Below are 15,827 nucleotides of genomic sequence, written 5' to 3' on the forward strand. Positions count from 1 at the left end.
GCAGGTCCCCGTCCCTGTTCTGCTGTGTGAGGGTAACCCACCGACTGCCAAGAGAGCCTGTGGCTGTGTGTTTTCTCTGCAGGTAGCTCCAAGAATTGGTACATCATGGTTTTCCAGTGTGTCTCTGCAAGCCTGTTGGGGTTAGTTTCTCTCTGCTGGATCTGCTTGTGTCTGCTATGCCCCCTGAGTGTGCAGTGGGCGACTCAGCTGCTAGCCCCTGGGTCACACCGAAGCCTCAGTGCTGCTTTGAACCAAGGGTTCAAAGGTGACTTTGTGCAAGTCAGCATTTTCCCTCTTTAAAGCATGTGGGGGCATGTCTTGGCAGCTGGAAAAATAGAAGGTTTTAAGCAGCCCTGCTTCAGGGCAGAAGATGAGCATGAGGTGGTGAAGGAAGCTGGGGCTTGTTCTTTTTGAGTGCCCACCATCCTTCGTTTACTTTATGTGCTACGAGGTAATCCCAGCACAGTAGAGGGAAAGTTTATGAGTTGAGGGAGAAGGTGAATGTGGCAAATTTAGGGCTCTGATCTCACTGAAGTCATGAACCTGGTGCTAACTTGCAGCTCAGGAACCATGCTGTAGGGCTGCTGTGGTTGATCGCTAATGGACATTTAGAGATGCAGCAGAAGATAAGTAGGCATAAACATAAATAAGCTCCCCTCCCTCTACCATCGCTATCATGTTGCAGAGGTTGCCCCATGAGGTTTTGTACCTGTGCTTACCCTCACCCCACCGCAATGGCAGTAGGGTGATTGCCAGCACAACACAGGGCACCTGCTGATCATTTTTTGTTGTTCTTGCTGCACTAGAAAGGTAGCAGCAACAGGCTTGTGCAGGCATGAAAGCTCTGGTCAAAGATTAGTTTGTCACCACAGGCCAGGAGGCACCCAGGAGACATAGGGAGGACGTGGCTGCTGGAGCCCCTCATCTGCCCTGGGCAGAAGTCCGATGCGTGCGTGTCTCTGTGCTTGGGAGCGTGGGAGCAGGAGCAGGTAAAATAAGCTTCTACAGACATTTTGCAAATAAATGCCACCTCCCCCTTCTGCAAGATCACCTGCTGGGCTTTGCTACACTGGTTTCACTGGCATCACATGAGCAGGAAGAGCCAACTCTGCCAGGAGAGTTGTATTTTTGACGTTACCGAAATGCCCTGGGAGCGCGCCTCGCCACAGCCTCCGGTGCAGAGGCCGTCGCTGCTTCCCGCGTCCCAGCCCCGAGGAGCCCAAACAGGCGCTGCCAGCGTATCTTGACTCGAGTCCCATGACAGAGCACCGGATCCAGCAAACCAGAGCTGAGCGGTTGCCTGTTCCCTCAATTAGGAAGGCTTCCTGACTTTTGTTTAATCCCTCGCTTATTAATGGCGCTCACCTCTTTGATCAAAGACTTGCACTGATTTCAATTAGGGTTGAGCAAGAACCCAGTGACAGGAAAGGCTGTATCAGGAGGAGCAGCTGCTGTGCCCCGAAGGGTTTCTTCAGCCTCGTGACCAAAATCTATAGTCATAGGTGAAGCGTATTTATTCCCAACCAAGCTGGAGAAAACTCAAGTAATCCTTTGCTGGCAAAATAGCTCTGCTGAAATAAAAGCAGGCGGCACTGACTGCCCGGGGAGCTCCGGTTCTTCCCATTTTGAGCACTGGGGAGGGACCAGGCCCTTCCTACCAAAGGGCGAAGCCACGAGAAGATAAGCCTTGGCTTCACTTTTGGATAACGCTGTCGAGTGGGATATTGCTGGGGTGAGTAGCTACACCTGTGTCTGTCTGGGGTTTTTAATAACTGTGTCTTCATTAACTCTTAACTATGCCTGTTGTCGTCTCCAAGAGGGAGACAGCCACAGAAGATTACTGTCTAGGTGAACAATGACTGTAAGAGATTGGGACAATCAAATTATATGCAAAGTCGAGTTTCTAGAGTAACGAAAGCTGGGGTGGACCCTCAAGGGGAATAAGCGCGACACAAATATAATTTGGGGAGTTGTGAAAAAAAAAGAGGGGAACGACGGATTTACTAAATATTTGCAAAGCTGCAGTAACAAACTTGGACCTATTGTCTGAGCACATGCCTGTAGGTAACAGAAGACAAATACAATTATTTAAATACCACATTAATATATGCGGTACACTAATGCCTTGATACACTCTCCCAACTACACTCTGTCGATAAAAACTAGGGACTATAAAAAGAAGTGGTAGGAGTTGCATCAGAGGAGACCAAAGCAGTGGGAAAGGAGAGAGGAAGGCAACCCAGAAGGAGACGCTGTGGTGGGACGTCAGCCAGAGGTACAGCAGCACGTGGCCGCCTTTGGCCAACTTTACTATAAACTTCTGCTTTGCAACCCAGCAATGTTAGAAACAAATGAAGTGCATGGCAGGGGTGGGCTCTTTACATTGTGGTAATAATTAAAAGAATAGCTGGCTGGCTAGCAACAAATACATGCACCTGCTACTGCGGGGTTGCACCATTCGTCAACAGCATCCGCAAAGCCTTTGAGAGGTGTCTCCTCCTAAAGTGACTGACCTCTGGAAAGGTAGACATGGGGGACGTTGAAATGGCGTGCCGAAGGTGGGAGATGTGATACTTGTGCTGGTGTAAGAGATGGTGCAAAATGCGGTGGGGGCATCCCCAGAGCAATTGCAGCCACCCGAGTAAACGAGAGAGACGTGCTCTGGTAGTGCGTTCGTGGCTGCTGTCCTGCCTAGTGCTGCTGATCTGGCATCCAAGCTGCTTGCCAGGAAAGCAGCATATGCTTTTTTTTTTTTTCAGTTGTGGTGAGGTGAATGCTTCATCCCTCTGCATGACTTGATTTTACTTTGCCACAGCCGGTGGTGGGGAATTCAGTCAAGTCACCAGAAGAAAAGAGCTGAATGGGAAATGTGGTTTTTCTCCATCAAAATTCCTTTAGAAAAAATGCTGTGGGAAATACTTTGCAGGAAAAAAGATGCCTTTTTTTTCCTGCAGCTGAGAACCAGTTGCTTTTCTTTTTAAATTAAAGCAGTTAAAATTATTGTAAACCAGAATTTTCCTTTTGAATATGTCTTCCAGCTGAAAATGCTGTGAAAAAGAGATGCCTATTGTTCTACATGAACCTCCCTTCAAAGTTATCATTTAGGTTAAAAGAAGGAAAGTGGAGAGTAATGTGAAAAATGTTGTGAGAGCAAGCAGAGACAGAGGGTTCACGCTGAAATTAGATGGAGCCGATGGCTCGGGCTGGGAGGCCAAGGAAGGCTGTGAAGGGTCCTCAAGGTGCCCACAACCACTTTGCTTGTAATGCAGCCACCCTGGTAGGAGTTTAACTTGGAAATATTACTGGCTTTTTCGCTAGAAGTGTTTGGATTTGTCTCTGTCTTAGGGCTGTAATTTCTTAATCTCCAAATTTGGATCGATGGTGACTATGACAGGATAATGCTAGGTCTATCTTGGCTATTTGCTTATCTGGGAAAAATGTTCATCCTGTGAATCATTTGAACATCAAATTAAAACGCTCATTAAAGTCTTGCACGAGTAAAGAAATGCATTGCTCTTGCATGCTGGTTTGGGGCCAATTCCTCCCAGGTGCCTTCCGCCCTCGCTGAACGTGGTGGGGGCAGTGACCGCCAGCAGCAACCTGCCTCCTGCCTCCCCCCATCGCCGCAGCAGGCAGGACCCGCGGAGGTTCCTTGTCACCAAAAGGCTGGTGGTGGCCCCGGCTCGCTGCCCGGCTTGGACTCTGTCCCCGCGGCAAGCCTGGCCTTGTCCCCACCTTGGGGGACCCGCCGTCTCCTACCTCTGCTGAGCGGGGCTGCGTGGGAGAAGGCACTCGGCATCTTCCACCTGCACCTCCCACAGACAAAAAAATGGCAAATGCCAAAGAAGGGAAAAAAATAAAAGTCTTAAAAGCCAAGCAAGATATTGCCATCCTGCAGCGTCCGTGGCAGTCACCGAGGCTCCCTGGGCATGCTGCGGGCAGCAGCTTGCAAGTCTCCACCGAGGTGGGGATCAGGCTTTGCATATTTGAGGTGAGGAGCCCTGCGAGGCGGGTGACTTGGCACATGAGAAGATTGTGGCACAGCTGGGAAGTCTTAGTGATGCTAATATGCCTTAATCACAAGAAAATGTTTTTCCTTATCATTCAAAAGGACTTGTACTACAAAACCTTCCCCTGCATCTTTCATTAACCTCCCTTTTTTATCACTCGAGACATTCATTTGCCCCCAAATTTGGGAAGACTGGGCTAGCCCTTGGGGGAACCGAATGGTGCAACATCTCAGTTTCCCTCTCCTGCTCTCATGACATGAGAAAAATACTGAGCAAGGATTTTTCCCTATCACATGTTCTGCTGCTGGCACTGCGAAGCAGACCATTCAGAAGGGCTTTAGTCCATGCCTCATCATTCATGTGACTGCTGACTGAAAACAAAATGTAAAAGGTTACCTGCTCAGTGCAGATAACATCAACTATTGCAACCATTTTAATCGTCGCCGAAAACAGCAGCCGGTTTCATTGGACCAGCGCTGGAAAAGAGACACCAACCCAGGTCTTGCAATATTTTCCTCAGCAGGTGTGTTGATGTGATGAACTGCAGAGTTTCACATAGGTGTCCTCCAGCTTGCTATAAATATTCAGTTGTTTGACAGAGGGAAAAGGGTTCTTAAAATTCCTTGGTTTACACAGACGGTTGTTTCATTGTACGCACATTAAAAGCTTTAGCTGTCTGCCTGCTTATTCAAAGCTTCAGCTTGAAATTAAAAATGAAATTATGTGTGCTTGCATGGGGGAGAGAGTGAGAGAAACAGCAAAGAAACCGTTTAAAGGCCAGTCATTCATTTGTATTTTACCTGTATCTTAGAGGTACTGAAATGATCAATTTTTGTCCAGATCATTTGAAAAGGGATGTGGTCTGAGGATTAGAAAGGCTGTTTTCAAATAGCTAGCAGAAAGAGGTTTTAGTTTTTAGAGCAGACTGGATGTTTTTACATTAGTTTTTCATTCCTAACAGGAAATTTTTCTTATGGTCTTCAAATTCTGGTAACTTTAAACAGTTTAACTTGGAAAACGTTTCAGTGACGCCTGTCAGCCCCTTAGTCTCCGTAAGGGGTTTAGGCACGAGTCCAAGAGTCTAGAACGCCAACAAAATGTTGCAGAGAGGATATAAGCAGGGTGAATGTGATGTTTTTATCCGCAGGGATTTTGTCTGGGGAGAATATGGCAGGATTTGGTGCTTTCTGCTTGGCATTGCTCTTTTATTCCCTGCACGCTCATCCCTGATGGGTCGGTGCCGTGCCAAGCAGGGTGCAAAGTGCCGCACAAAAAGGTGCCAGGTGGCAGAACGCCTGGGGAGTGATGAAGCCGGGATGTTTTGAACAAGGCTTTTTGGGGTCATTTCCTCATTTTTCCCTCTGAGATGCTGTATTCTGTGAAACGCTGCAGCTGCGTAGCTCCATGGGGTGACGGCAGGGAGGGTGAGGCAGGAGGTGGACCTCAGGGCATGGGGGGACCAGGGGCTGCATCCCTGCCGGCTTGTGGGGACTCCTTTGGAGGGCAGTGCTGCCTCTTAGCGTTGGACAACCCTTCCTGTTAAAAGCCTCCATTTTCAGCTGCTCGTAAAAATTAGTGAAACCTCAGCCAGCAAGGCACAAATCTTCCCTTCTGGTTGCCCTCTTCTTAAAAACGGGGGAAATTTGAGCCAAAACATTCAGCTGTTTGGAAACCCCCCCCACAGCTGGAGGGACACATGGGAGCTATTTCTTCGGTGGACAGGATTGACGCTGAGGCTGGACGCGCAGCTGGGGAAGGCGGACAGGCGGTGAGGCTCTGTGGGACAGGGCAGGTCTCCGCGGCATCGGGGGGAGAGCGGGAGAGGGGTAAGCAGGCAGCTGGTGCAGGCAGGTTGGTTTCTCCTCTGCCTGCGCCTTGTGACACGGCTGGCAATGGCGTGGTGGCATGCGGGATGGGTCTGTGAATCGGTATTTTACCAGGGCTTATCTGCCAGGCCCCTGTTTTGTCGCTGCAGAAGCTGGGGAAGGGACAGTAAATGAAACTGGGGCTGGTGGGATGAGGAAGGTTTAATAAGGCTCAGCTGGGTCAATGAAACAACTGATGAGGCAAATACACAGCAGCCGCTGCAGGTCTGGACATTCTGCCTCTGTGGGAGCCGCGTGGATGCCGGGCTGCTGCCGAACCCCATTTTCCCATGGGGGCGAGAGCAGCTCTGTGTTTTCCAGACCATGATACAATAAGGTCAGTGTTGTGTCTCCAAGCCTTGGGTCCCAAATACGGCAGCCACATGACACAAAACTTTAACCCAAGAGAAGCTCACTCCTCCAGCTGGAGCATGGCTTAACAGGTTTTAGGCGGTTTTACTGGTATCTTGCTGTGTATCCTCATTTACGCTTTAGGCTGATGCTGTTTGCCTGCATGGAGCAGGTCGCTGCCCGGCCTCTTGTGGCCATTTCTCTTGGCAGGGAGAAGGATATATTTGATAAATGGGTTGTTTGGACCTTACCTTGGCTGCATGACTCCTCGTCACGGGTGCCTGGGGCTGGGGAGCGGAGAAGATCCCTGGTCCCCAGCGCTGGCGTTTCCACTCACAGTGATTACTGGCTCTTCCCATGTACTTTGAAGCGCATTAATGCCAATTAATTATCTGTAAACCTTATCACCGGCTCACCTGCTAGGAAACAATGCCTGCTTGAAGACAGTAATCCGTAGGAATAGTGTTAAGTCAGGGACTGGCTGCCTCCCAGGAAATCTCTCTCCGACCTGTGGATAAATTTGTGCCGAGGCGGGAGGTGCAGCAGCGTCCCCGTCTCCATTAGCCGGCAGGCCCCCTGCTTTTGTGAGAGCCGAACGGCGGAGGCCGTTGCTCACATCCCACGCCGCGGCAGGGCAGGCCCAGGGGCCGAGCTGCCTGTTTTGGGGGGCATCAAGGGGCTCTGAGCTCGAAGGCGAGGGACCGGGCGCCCCGTGCTCGGGTGGTGGCTGGTGTCCCCGTGGCGACCCTGCTGCGACGGGGACGGGGGGACGTGGCAGCCCGGGCATGAGCAACCCCTGGCAGGAGCAGGCGCCCGGCATGGAAGCTTCGTTAGGCCGCTTTGCCCCCGAAGCAGCGACTGGGGTAATTAGACCCCGCAGCCTGGCACGGGGTGGAATTCGGAGTCTGCGGCAGGGGTTGGAGCCGTGGCTAGGGCGGCGAGGGGGCTGACGAAGATGAAACGCTTGGAGGGAAAACAAAGCAGCAGGATTTCAAAGGCAGGAGCCTTCCCTGGTGTTTGCATATTCACGCCGGCTGTGTGGGAGCAGGCACTCGGTCTGCAGCGGCCTCGGTGGCAAACTGCAGTCGGTGTTGTGGGTGCGTATATGCCTTCCTATGGAGCAAGTCAATGCATCTGCGTTAATAAGGCAGAGTCTTGTTTTTCCACAAAAAGGCTTCTGACTCGTCGCTGCTGCTGCCCACCGGTCCCTCCCCGTGGTCTGGGGGACCCTTGGGATCACCGATACCCCGCCGGCAGCTTGCTCCTGGCCCAGGGCCGTGTCCGCAGCACTGCCTTGCCTGGAGGCAGGTGCCCCAGCAGCAGCTCTGGTTGAAAAGTCTCTCGCCTAGGGAAGGTTTGCTAAGGAGAAGCCTTGGTGCCTCGAGCTCAGTTCCAGCCATGAGGCCATGGAAATGTCACAGGAAACTCCTAAATTACTCTGTCATGTGGGATTTGGAGGTCTTTGCCATTTACAAATTCCGCTTTTAAGCGTTGTAGGCATGAAAAATCCACACAATGAGAGCTTTTCATTAAATCCGTTATCAGCTCTCTTCTTCTCAGACCATGTCCTCCTCCATCAAAATCGAATCCGTCGTGAAGGAGAAGAACAGGATGGGAGAGTGCCCGGTCTGGGAAGAAAGGGAGAGCGCACTCGTCTATGTAGACATTAACTCACAGAAAGTTTGCCGCTGGAGCCCACTCACCAACGAGGTGCAGAGCGTGTCTGTGGGTAAGAGCCCGTACTCACTGCTTCATCCTGGGAGTCTTCTCTGTCCGCCCCTGCCCGCCCCTCCCCGGAGGAGTTCCGCACCGTGGTGGTCTCCCTCACTTTCCATGGGGCCACACGCCCTCTCCTCCCACAACGTGTTGCTGAGCACGGTGTGGCCCGAGCCGGCCAAGCAGAGGGGACCGTGCTCAGGTGGGGAGGGCCACGCACGTGTTGTCCTTCCTCGCTAAGCCCAAATGGGGAGGCATGTTTCATTTGGGACCTGCAGAGGAGAAGGTACAGTCCTAATGGCTGTGTCTGCCCAGAAGGTGGAAAGATCTGGGGAACACAGAGCCAGCGAGATGTGCTAACGATCCCAGGAGAAGGATCTTAGCATCAGCTCAGCCTTTCCTGGGTCGGGGATGTCCCAGTCAAGCCCAGATGCCCTCGGTGAGGTGGGGAGGGGTAGGGCTGACCGATCCCCAGAGCCGCCCGCCATCTCCCACTCCCTCTCACCCACAGATGCCCGCGTCGGCTCGGTGGCACTGCGGCAGTGCGGGGGCTATGTCATCGCCCTGGGGACCAGGTTTGCCTTTCTGGACTGGGACACCCAGGCGGTCACCACCATCCTCGAGCTTGAGCAGAATAAACCCAACAACAGGTTCAATGACGGGAAAGTGGATCCAAAGGGGAGGTTTTTTGCTGGTAAGTTCCTGGCAGAAATTTCCCCCAGAGCAAAGAGGAACTAATTACAGTGTATTTTATATAGTGCATTTTATTCCATGTTCTCGATTCCTCTGTTGAGTTCCCCGCAAAAACCACCGTCGCGAGCGTGAGCTGCCTTGTGAACGCTCTGCTCGGTTACTGCCGGAGGGAGGAGGAGAAGGGACCCTGCATCCTCTGACCTAAATGAGGACAGGGGCTGTTGACAAGGGCTGTCTGGCAGGAGGGCTCCCCTTCTGCTTGGTGGATGGTGTTTTTCAAATGTCTGCCTCCACGGGATGTGGAAAGGTGGTGAAGGGCTCACGCAGGTGGGAAGATTTCTGGAGGTGTAGAGGAGGATGCAGCTCCTAGAGCAGAAGATGAGCTGCGGCTTGCACCCTTCATGTACAGCCTCCCCCAGTTAGCCCATGGGAAACAGGGATGTGGGGAGAGATCCTCAGCCTCCTGAAGGCAAGAGGGACTTTTGCCACCAGTTGCAATGCAGCCAGGACCCCCTTGTGCTTTTTCTCCTCCCATATAAATGATGAGCCAAGCACAGGAATCCATGCTGGAAGCAGAGAGCGCGACTGATGGGAGTGAAAATAGCTCTGTATTTGTTTTGCCAGCCAGCCTTTTCTTCTTATTTCAAATTTGCCAAAAATCAGGAATTTCATTTGACTCATGGTTATGCTTGAGGTCTGACATGTCACTAGAGTTAAGAGCAAGAATAAGAGAGAAAAGCCTGCTTCGCACACCCGTTCCTAGCTGAGTGCGGTGGATCAATGCTTTCAACAGGGTTTTTGGCCAAGTGTTAGACAGCAAGCTCATGAGGTCTTCTAAAAGGGGAGGCCAACAGAGACAGTCTGTCACAGTAAAAAGAAGGTGTAAATGCCCCCCTCAAGTGCTTCCTGTCCCGTCACTGCAGAGCTCTCTCCTTTCTGGAGAAGCGAGAATCAGAAACTAAATAACAAGCATAACACTGTGAGAAAAAAATCTCACTATTGTGGTATTCTCCACTTGATTCTGAGATAACCATGATTTACAGCACCTGTATTTTAAGGTCAGAGCCCATTTAAATGATGAAAGTAGCCTACAAAGAGCAACAACAAAAAGAGCACAGGATGGTTTCCTGCATCTCAGCTTTTGCTGTGAGCAAAACCTCAGCCCCTGGCATGTTGTGGTGCTCCTTTGGATCTTTGGTGTCTGCGACTTAAACCTCATGGCAATGCAGAAACTCGTTCTTTCCTTGGCCAGGATCACCTCTGCGGGAGGCAGCTACTCCTGACCTGCTCCTTTTCCTCCTCACCAATCTGATGGCACCTGGTTAGTCCCTTTCTCCCTGGGACCTCTTAGTAACAGAGGAGGTTTTTGATCAAGCGTGGGGAACAAGCTTCTACTTTCTAACTGGCGCTCCCATTTCCATTTCAGGTACGATGGCTGAAGAGACGGCACCGGGGGTCCGAGCGAGGCGGCAAGGCGCTCTCTATACCCTTTTCCCTGACCGTTCAGTAATAAAACAGTTAGACCAGGTGGACATCTCCAATGGTCTGGATTGGTCCCTGGACCACAGGACCTTCTTCCACATCGACAGCCTGGCATATGCTGTGCACGCCTTCAGCTATGATGTGCACACTGGAAAGATTGGTACACGTGCTTTTCTAAATTCGTTGACAAGTAGCGCTATTACTCTTTCTGCAACAAGACCTGGGCCTGTAAGATGCAGTGATTTATTTGACAGATCTCATCTTCGGGTTACAGCTTGTCAGCAAGCTGACTGTGATTTTTTTCAAATTTATTTACACGCCAGGTGCATTTGGTGAACAAACTTTTGACAATCCTTCAACTTACTTTCATCTGGATAGGTGGCTCATATTTAGACCCGTTCTAGGAGTTGCAGGGAAGAAGCCATTTATAATTTTATACTGCAGAGTGAGAATTACCTTATAGGATGCTATTTATTCTTGAGTGCCATCTACTGGAATGCTTTGATTGTACTAGCTCCATAAATACAAACGCAGAGTATGCATGCATGTATATCACAGGAATGTATTTAAAGAATCAAGTTATCATTGTGACTAAGGTTTCCCAATTCTGAAATTAAAATTGCCTTCAGATGTTTGGCAAATTTAACTTAAATTCATTTTCTGGACAAACATGTTTTTTTATATCTGCAAAAGGAAAATTTAAGTACAAGCAAAATGGATGTAACTTCATTTCAAAACTCTGTGAAATATTTTTGTGCTGTATCGACCTGTTACACTGCATGGGAATTTAAATGGGCTGAACTGCCTTTGTACTCTAATGAGTGTGGACTTTGTGTAATCATGGGTGAAAATTGTACAAAATAATTACATTCACTTAGATTTCATTTTGCTGAGAAAATCTGTTCTACAGATTTTAGGATATAAGATTTCTAAAGAAGATTTAATGCAACTATGCCCCCCCCCAATACAAAACCATAATGAGTTTGAGCTTCATAGCCTCGGCTTTATGCTGGTGACTCTCTATTTTTGGGTGGAGTAATGACCATAAGGCGCTGGGTCAGAGTAGGCAGACCGCTGCCCGTGGGCACTGCTCCATGGACCACGCGTGTGCCCACCAACCCATCTGCACTGCAGCCTAGACCGCTAGTGGTTGGTGTCCAGGCTTAACCAAAACCGGTAGCTTCGTTGGCCATTAAAAAGTAAAGTTCTTGATCTTTAGCTAGCAGAGATTGCTTATCACCAACATTTAAACCCAAGTCATTATTTATGTGATATTGCTCATAAAAAGGCATCCAGGCTGCCATGAGCAATGAAAGTCCAGGAAAAGTTATTGCACTTGCAGGGGTCGTGGTATGACAGGCAGCTAGTGGGTTAACAAGAGGGACAGGGGCATTTTGTTCTCTTCCCTTGGTAAAATAACAGGAGCCCTAATTCAGTACAATCCCAAACTGCAATGGCTCTACTGGGGGCTTGTTTCTGCCAGGCTAAGCTAGGCTTTTAGCACATGATACACATTTTGCAGCACGTCTTTCTCACAGAAAATGAACTTATCTGTTTGCAAGAGCGTAGCAGATGTTAGACTGGGATCTGATATGGAACTGGTAGCAGCCCACGTAACACTGGTTTCGTAACTCTCCCTGCAGCCTGCCCCAAGCTTTTGTACCATCTAGAAAAGGAGGAGCAAATGCCCGACGGGATGTGCATAGACGCAGAAGGGAAGCTCTGGGTGGCCTGTATTGATGGTGGGAGAGTCATTCGTATAGACCCAGAGACAGGTAAGGCCTCCACCACCTACGTGCCATGAACGTGAGAGGAAAGGCAGCCGGGAGGAATGGTTTGAAGGTGCCTTGAGCATCACTGGTCCAGGCCCTGAGCACATGGAGAGCCCGTGCTGCCTCCCGATGTTGGGTAACCCTGCTCCCGCAGGCTTCTGATACAGCACACCCACTTCTTAATAATGCCACTAAAAAAAAAAAAAAAAAAATGCAAGAAATATAAACCTGCAATTAAAAAAGAAAAAAATTGTCAGCGTTGAAATGTTTAACTGGGAAATGCTGTTAGGGAATGACAGCCATCCCAGGCCAGGTGTCTCTGCCCTTCCTGGCTTCACATACTGTATTGCTTCATTTTGAAAAAAGGAAATGAAGCTTTGCAGATATAGGGGAGAGGCCGAAAAATAGTTAGAGATGAGGGAGATGAAAGAATTTGATTTCCCCACAAACTGTCCTTTAGGATATGGCCTTTGTGTGAAGGGGAGATGCCTTCTGAGTAAATGCCACATCTGTGCCATGTGCACTAATAGTACATTCATATTTACATGCTTTCTAGAAAATGGACATTAGGAAACAATTGCACATTTTTCCCAGGAAAAAGAATCCAAACTGTGAGGCTGCCTACTCCGAGGATCACCTCGTGCTGCTTTGGTGGAAAAGACTACTCAGAAATGTACGTGACTTCTGCATACGATGGACTGGACGAGACCACCTTAGCCAAGGAACCTCATGCAGGAGAGATTTTCAAGGTGAGCAGATTTTCTTTCTTTCCATACATCAGACCTGCCAAGCCTCGCGCTCTGAGAGTGAGATGCCCCCGGCTGCCCTCGCTCATCCTGCTCACCTGACGTGCTGGTCCAGATGTGTTGCTTGTCCCCTGGCCGGGCACAGCTGTTTTTGCACGGCTGCTCATGCATTTGCAAAGAAGATTTGGAGAAATTGCTAGTAATAGTTGATATGTTGGTTAGCTGAAGTCGGTATCCAGTCAGGATCTGAAGGCAGCCAGTGGATCTGGATCTGCTCTGTATAAAATATATACAATAAAAATACACTGTAAGGAATTGGGTCTTGCTCCTACGTCTTACTATATTTTCATCAGTTTTGGAAATTTCACTCCCTTAATTCTCAGTTTTTAATTGTGGCAGGAAATCTAAATGTTTACAGCACAGATTGCTCCTTTAAAAATTATATGCTTAAAGTCACCAAGGTAAAATTTTGCCTCCCAATCCCAAAACTTTTGGGATTTTTTTAGTCTGTTAAAAGTGGTTGCTACATTTTGAGAAACTAATAATCCACATTTTTGTCTGAAACTTGTTTCTCTCTTCATTTTTCAGTCCATTAGCAAAAAGTACATCAGGAGAATAAAATGCAGTTCTTAATTCCTGAAAGTTGACCACAGCATGAAAGGGAAGGGTTGTAAATGAGGGGAAATGAAAAAAAACAAACCACCTGTATTATCAGTTTGCCAATAGGATGAAGACATGTTCCAGGAGGGATGGAGATCTAGTCTGGGATCTGGGACCTTCTAGTTGAAAGCAGTGCTTGGAGCAGATTTCTCATGGCTGAGAACTGATAGATTTTTCAAGCAGCGATGTTTAGGAGCCCACAGGAGAATTAAATGAGCCTTGCCTTTTTCATCTCTGTTCCTTAGTTCTCCAGTTGTAGAAAGGAATTGGTATTTTCCAAACTCACATTTGTCTTGCATGGGCAAAGCACATAAAAAGTTACTATGACTTGTTTGGTTAATACGGAGATAAGGCCTACATGTAAGGGCCAGAGATGATGTTTAAATTAGCAAAATTTTTGAGTGGTGATTGATAATCTTAAAGATCGTAATCTTAAAGAGTTCTAAAGAACTCCATGTAATGACTCTTTTTTGGCTCCTCTTGAAGCAGGGGACCCTCCACGTAGGGTTAGGTTGCTATGATATTTGTTGTACAACATTTGAATGTTTTCATTGTACTCAGTTGGAGATTTATCTGTTTCCTTTCTTTTATTTTTTATTTTTTTAAACAGATAACAGGCCTGGGTGTGAAAGGGATCCCACAGAATTTCTATGCTGCTTGAACATTGACGCTAAATAACAAAGAAATGCTTGCATCTTGTAGTAACTCTGACAAGGACGAGTCCAATGAACTACAGAATTTAGCGGTGGGAGGATTTCTAAACCCACATTTGAGAGCATGCTTATTTGGAATGGAAGATATTCCTTCTTCTGTGGGCCTGTGGCTTGATGCAATAGGTTAGAGAGGTAAAGTTAATCTGTGTTACACCTTGATAGCTTTTGTGACTTTCCATAAACCTCTTCAAGCTTGAGCTTAGTTTTGTTGAACTTTCGGATGACCAGCTCTGAATTTTCAAGTCTGTGTGGTTCCCGAAGCAGAATCTGACTCCTGCTTTGTCTTGTCATGTTACAGTGAAGTACCAGCAATGATATGGCAGATTTTAATAAACATTTTAAGAGTGGTGACTTGAACCGGACTGCTCCTCTGCTGTGGGACTCTCCCCAAGGTGTTTTCTTGGTGATCAGACCTATTTGTAGTATCCAGACTCCATTTTTACATCCTTGCTAGCCTGTTTCCGTTTGCTTTGTCATGAATTCTTCTGTCTTGTCTTTAGGACACCGTTTATTCTGCTGAAAATAAACTATGCAACCATATTTAAAATATACTTACAGATTTTTTTTTTCAGCATTCAGATATTACCATGAAAATGCTGAATGACCACACAAAGTGAGGGTACAAACAGGCTGTGAGCTACCAGGATGGCCTGTGATACCAAAAATGGATGCTAGGTAGAGTCGTCCTGCGAGGGGTCATATTTACACCCATACACATGGACTTCCCTCTGCTTTACATATCTTCTTATTGCATGCATGGCTTCACCTTCTTATTCCCCTTCTTATAATGCTCTTCCTCTCCTATTTCAAATATTTTCCTCCTTTTTCCCTTTTCCCTTTAGATTTTCTTTGTCTTTTCTTCTCTTCCCCCTCAGCTTCTCTCTCCACTTAGAGTAATCTCACTTTTTGTCAGCTTTCTTCTGTCTCTTTGTGGTCCATATTGCTCAGTATTGAGTTTGAAGTCCTTGTCCCTGCCTTCAGTGCTGTATATATCTGCCCAGGTTTCTTGCTGCATTACCCTCACCTCTTCTTCTCTGGGAGGGCAAATCTGGCCTATCAACATTTCTCCCTTTGCCCCATGTGCAGGGTTTTCTCCCACACCAAAGCTGACTCCTGAATTTGGGTGTCCCGATCCAATGTCGGGAAAGGTTTCGATATGATCCCAAGAGCGAGATTAAGACACAAACGAGGTCAAATGCCGTATAGTCAAAAGAATTTTTATTATCAAAAGTATCAAAAGTGGAAAATGGTAGCGATAGGATAGAATGGAAGAAAAGGTAGAAATTAAGCAAGCAGTCGGGATAGAGTTGCAAGGATAGTCACCACCATGGATCCAGCGGCGTCCCGTCGGTCCTCAGGCAAGTAGTCGATGGTGAGGGTTGCAAGGATGGTCACCAGCACGGATCCAGCGGCGTCCCGTTGGTCCTCAGGCCAGCAGTCGGTCAAGGAAGGTCACCAGCACGGATCCAGCGGCGTCCCGTTGGTCCTCAGGCCAGCAGTCGGTGGTGCGAGTTGCAAGGATGGTCACCAGCACGGATCCAGCGGCGTCCCGTTGGTCCTCAGGCCAGCAGTCGGTGGTGCGAGTTGCAAGGATGGTCACCAGCACGGATCCAGCGGCGTCCCGTTGGTCCTCAATCTTCAATTCTTTGGTGAGGAAGAAAAGGCCCCCCTTCACCACTTGTTTCTAGGGGTTCTTTATAGGGCATATTTCGATGATGTCATGCGCTGCAGGTTTCATTCATCACACACGACCTTCGCGTGATCGATACCAGAAACCAATATCTTATCAGCTCCAGCCCAGTTTCCTCCCCTGAATGCC

At 48.4% G+C, this 15,827-nt stretch overlaps 1 protein-coding gene across 7 annotated transcripts; it reads left to right on the top strand.

Moving 5' to 3' along the window:
* The first annotated feature begins 314 nt into the window (after positions 1-314).
* On the top strand, positions 315-14,365 carry LOC115334706 (regucalcin-like). Of its 7 annotated transcripts, none has more exons than XM_029999230.2 (7): positions 315-1,732; positions 7,772-7,955; positions 8,454-8,636; positions 10,062-10,277; positions 11,761-11,892; positions 12,484-12,638; positions 13,906-14,365. In XM_029999230.2, the coding sequence occupies exons 2-7, from the start codon at positions 7,790-7,792 to the stop codon at positions 13,954-13,956; spliced, it is 903 nt and encodes a 300-aa protein (XP_029855090.1). In that variant the 5' UTR covers positions 315-1,732; positions 7,772-7,789; the 3' UTR covers positions 13,957-14,365. The 7 variants fall into 7 exon arrangements, with proteins under 7 accessions (XP_029855090.1, XP_029855092.1, XP_029855089.1 ...); XM_029999232.2 differs by having other exon boundaries at positions 7,787-7,955; XM_029999229.1 differs by having other exon boundaries at positions 1,665-2,275.
* Positions 14,366-15,827: the final 1,462 nt, after the last annotated feature.

This window comes from Aquila chrysaetos, chromosome 23, assembly GCF_900496995.4.
Source record: "Aquila chrysaetos chrysaetos chromosome 23, bAquChr1.4, whole genome shotgun sequence".
Classification (NCBI taxonomy): domain Eukaryota; kingdom Metazoa; phylum Chordata; class Aves; order Accipitriformes; family Accipitridae; genus Aquila; species Aquila chrysaetos.